The 4,389-nt window shown below is 41.0% G+C and overlaps 1 protein-coding gene across 1 annotated transcript in view; it reads right to left on the reverse strand.

The window, feature by feature from the left end:
• Positions 1-4,389, reverse strand: part of LOC107302866 (dimethylaniline monooxygenase [N-oxide-forming] 1) — a 36,265-nt gene that overhangs the window by 12,193 nt on the left and 19,683 nt on the right. The window contains exons 6-7 of the mRNA XM_015832025.1: positions 1,333-1,475; positions 187-386 (exon numbers count right to left, since the gene is read on the reverse strand). Of these exons, the coding sequence (XP_015687511.1) occupies positions 187-386; positions 1,333-1,475 (343 nt within the window). The remainder of the gene's footprint in view (positions 1-186; positions 387-1,332; positions 1,476-4,389) is intronic.

A 4,389-nucleotide genomic window follows, 5' to 3' on the forward strand; every position in this document is an offset into this window, starting at 1 on the left:
TATATATATATATATATATATATATATATATATATATATATATATATATATATATATATATATATATATATATATATATATATATATATATATATATATATATGTAAATTTAGAATTTAGAAGGAATATTTGTATTTGTCAACTTTATTATCTACCCATCTTTAGTCTCCAATTTATTCCCAGTACCTGTCTTGAGGAATTAAGCCATAGTTTGCATGGTTAAACCACTGGCTCATTCTGTTTGCAATCATCCATGTTGTGATACGTCCAGGAAGGCTATTTCGGATAATAGTCAAAAAACGACTTAGAAACACCATGTCCCAGGGATAGCCATTATCAAAAACACGGCTCAGTACCCAAGCACCTCTTTCTGTGCTGATCATCACCTAAAAAATAGAAGACAATGAAAAGAGAGCAGCAGCCTGATATAATCAAAAATCTCAAGTCATATCTACACCTCACACAAAACTATTTAATAGTATTATCTCAGCCCAGACTTTTACGATGAGAACCTGTATTCATTCATTCATTCATTCATTCATTCATTCATTCATTCATTCATTCATTCATTCATTCATTCATTCATTCATTCTCTCCCATATTATGTACAATATAATGTTAGGCTGTGACCTGCTTAATGCCAGTTGTAATTGAGGTGATTATAAAGCTTCATAAATAACATTAACCCATGCAGCGCTGACCATCTCGGAAGGCATTAGTTGTCTAGATTAATTTCAGACTTCATGCTGGATTGAGACAGATCCAGGAACTGCTTATAGTACTTCTTCTATGTGTCCACCTGGTTATTTTAATTCATGCTGGCTATATTGTGGCCTGCCAATATCCATCTAACAGTGCCCACTAAGTAAAAGAAACAACCAATCCACACACACACACACACAAAGCTGAGGACCGAGTAAAAACTATCAGTTTCCCCCATGTAATTTGTATACACATGCCAGAGCTACTGTAAATTAACATCCAGGCCTATTGCCTGGGAGATGAGCCAAAACTTCATGGGCTTCTGGAAGGCCAATATTTTGATTGATGGATTTCAGTTTTGAGTTTGCCCAATTCCTTAACAACCCTGGGCAGCTTACAATTAAAAAAAGAGAAAGAACATATATAGAAAAATTCTCATTTTATTTTTCTCACGCTCATATTAGCTGAGGGGTGTGTTTTTCAGGAAGATTTACATAGAATTGGGTTCCTCCTCGGTGACTATTCTCTTATCAGTATTGGTCTAACTCTAAAGTGTGAAGAACTTTCCTACCAAAATCAAGGCTAAAATGTAGCCCAGTCAGCTTCCCAAAAAGTTCTAAGGTACTTTACCCTTTTTGCTGTTTGAGTGGCTTCCACAGCAATATCAACTCCAGAATTCCCCATGCCAATCACAAGTACTTTTTTATCCCTGAATACCTCTGGGGTTTTGTATTCCCGGCTGTGAAAATAGTGACCATTAAACTTTTGTAAGCCTGTCGGGAAACAAAGACAAATCCAATGAACTTTCAAATAAAACTTATAATAAATAATAGCAGATTCATTATTGGTGGGAAATTTGAAACTGTAGCTTGCCAACTAGATACTGTCTAAGAAGTTCATAAAGTGCTTTCCTCAATATTCCTGTAAAAAAACAAAGACGGATAGCATTTAAGGGGATTTTAAGCGCTGCTTCACTTAATAGCTATATCTGAGTTTCATAAAACAACATTCAATAATATGTTTCTGGACTAGAGTTGATGCTAGCAGTCTTTGCTGGACATTGTCACATAAATTATCTTATAGTCCTCCATTGCTTTATCTGCTGCAAGCTAATTCTGCTTGTTCTGTGAAGATTTTTATAAGTTGGCAAAAGGTCAACCAGACGATTGTAGCCATAGGTTTCTTCGTTTCTTGTGAAGAATGCTGGACAGCTTGGTCATCCAGCAAAACTATAATGTAATTCTAAAGTAGACAAATGTTTAATTGTTCTCAGGCTTCAATTCCTATCTGTTGCAGTATGACCAAGATGAAAATTGGTAGGATTAGCACTTGATCAACATTTGGAAGGCACAAGTTGTCTGTGCCAGTTCTTAAGCAAGACTGCATAATTAGGATAATTTTTAAGAGATCCTGCTTTGTAAATTTAAAGCATATTCAATAAAGACTTTTGTAAAAACAGAGAAAAGCCTAAACTGGCAGAAATAAAACCATCTCATCCTGTATCATAAAGAGGGGAAGTACAAGCTAACAGGGAAACCAGAGCCAACCATAATGATGCAGATGTAAAACAGAATACAGCAAGGCTCTCTAATAATGCTCGACTTTCTTATTTTTAAAAGAAATTGTTTTGTATCAATATACTTAATTACAATGAGTCATTGTAATTGAGAGGTGCAAACTGTGCACTGGAGAAGGATTTAGGCTCCATTTTGTGCCCCTACAGAGAGCTTCCAAATGGTTGCAGCAAAATGACAGTTTTCAAAGGCATTAATTTTGGGTGGGTCAGGGGACTCCTGTAAAAGGCCATAATGTATTAAATTTGCACATAACAATTTATCAGTATAAATTCCCCCCAAATAATATTCGCTTCTCCTTCTCCATCAGATATTGCTGCTTTGCTACATTTTCTGTTTCACTAAGAAACCAAAACGCAAAAAAAAAAATCCTCTACAATTCCAACAAATGCAGTTCTGAGTACAAGAAGCTAAAATTAAAAGATAATTCAAACTTTTCTTTAGCACAGTTTATTAAAATGAATGTGTAATGCTTCAAGAATTTTAGTAAGTGAACTAATGTCCAATTTAGATCCAGTATCTCTCAGTGTCTATTAAGGTGGAGAGTTTTTGAACATTTTTCTCACATCCCTGAAAACCCATCTGTTAAGTCCGGAGAATAATGGCGCTTGAAGCAATGCATTTCTAACATGTCTTTATTCTCTGACTACAGTCAACGAACAACCCGAGCAGAGGCACGCAGGCCTCTATTTATACCCTCTGATCCCCGGGCAATTTCAACCAATCACAGGCAGTCTTTTCCCGCCTTGCGCATGTGCGCAAGGCCGGCGCCGCTCAGTCTGGTCCCGGGCAGCTTTTGCAAATGCCCGGGACTCTTGCATCGTCCCGAGCCTGCTTTTGCAGGCTCCGGACACAACACCCCTCCCCCCTAGATAAAGTAATGCTGCGCCCAACATGGATGCCACCTTTGGTAGATCCTTTGTTCACGTACTGTTACAATAAATATACATAGTGTAAGAGGTATGGTTCCGTTCTGTCTTTTCTGCAAACCAATGCCCCAACCCCAGTTTCCAAAGAGCTAACCAGTCTGGACCTCATGTTCAGGTTCCTAAACTCTTGCTCACCTCACGTAATCTGCAAGGTATTTAGGAGGGCCTTTTACCTGTAGCGATCTTCTCAGACCTGGAGAACTTGCATTGTTTTCCCCATTGCTTTCTACACTAGGTGAATTACCCTGTGGTTGACTAGTGACTGCTGCCTGGCTTCCCTGCCCGCCTCCAAGGTTCAGGAAGTCAGGACTCTGCTGTTCACTATACCTGGTTGACCTACCTCTTGGGGAGTTTTCTGAGCCCTCTGAGCTCATGTCAGTGTTTCCTGAAGGTGTGTAATTTCTCTGGCTCCTTTCTGTAGTGATAGGGTCTAAGGATACCTCCCTGTTAGCTCTAATGCGTGGGGACATCCTTCTATGAGTCATTGCTGAAAAGGGCATGTCCCCACCCCGGTGTGCCTGCTCTCTTGAATATTGTGAATTGTTAGTATGCTCCCAGTTAGTCTCCTTGTCTGGAGTATTGTTGCTGAATTGTGGGTAGTTAGTATACCTCCGGTGTGACTCCCAGGCTGGAGTGAATGTGGGGGTGTCTATTTGCCCTCTGCCCCAAGAATTCCTCTTTGGAGCACTGTCGGAATGTGGGTGTTGCGTACCCATGTCGTCTTCAGCAACCAGTGTTGGCTGCTGATTCTGATTCCCAGAATGCATTTCCCGTTCTTCCTCCCCCCCTAGCGAAGACAGAGGAGGAAACCTAGGTGAGTCCCGCCTCACACTAGTTGATCAATGTGGCGGCGAAGAACGCGGCCGTCTTCTAAGGACACCTCGTAGGACAGAGGCCCCGAGACCTTGCAGACCACAGCCGGGACCCAGAGGTGTCCAGGCTCGTAATTCCTGGCCCAGACAAGATCACCCTCATGCAGGACCCTTGGTGGGTGTGGCTGAGACACCTGTGAAGCTACTCGCTCCGGATGCAGCCTGTCCAATTTAGTCACGAGCCGGCGACCCCAACGGAGTTCGGCCGGGCACTTACCCGTGGCAGTGCACGGAGTAGTACGATGGGCTAGAAGAAAGTCAGCCAACCTGTGATGCCAATTGCCGTAAGTCAGTTTCTTGAGAGCGTCCTTG

The sequence above is a fragment of the Protobothrops mucrosquamatus genome, unplaced genomic scaffold (genome assembly GCF_001527695.2).
Source record: "Protobothrops mucrosquamatus isolate PMUCROS unplaced genomic scaffold, P.Mucros_1.0 scaffold_294, whole genome shotgun sequence".
Taxonomy (NCBI): Eukaryota; Metazoa; Chordata; class Lepidosauria; order Squamata; family Viperidae; genus Protobothrops; species Protobothrops mucrosquamatus.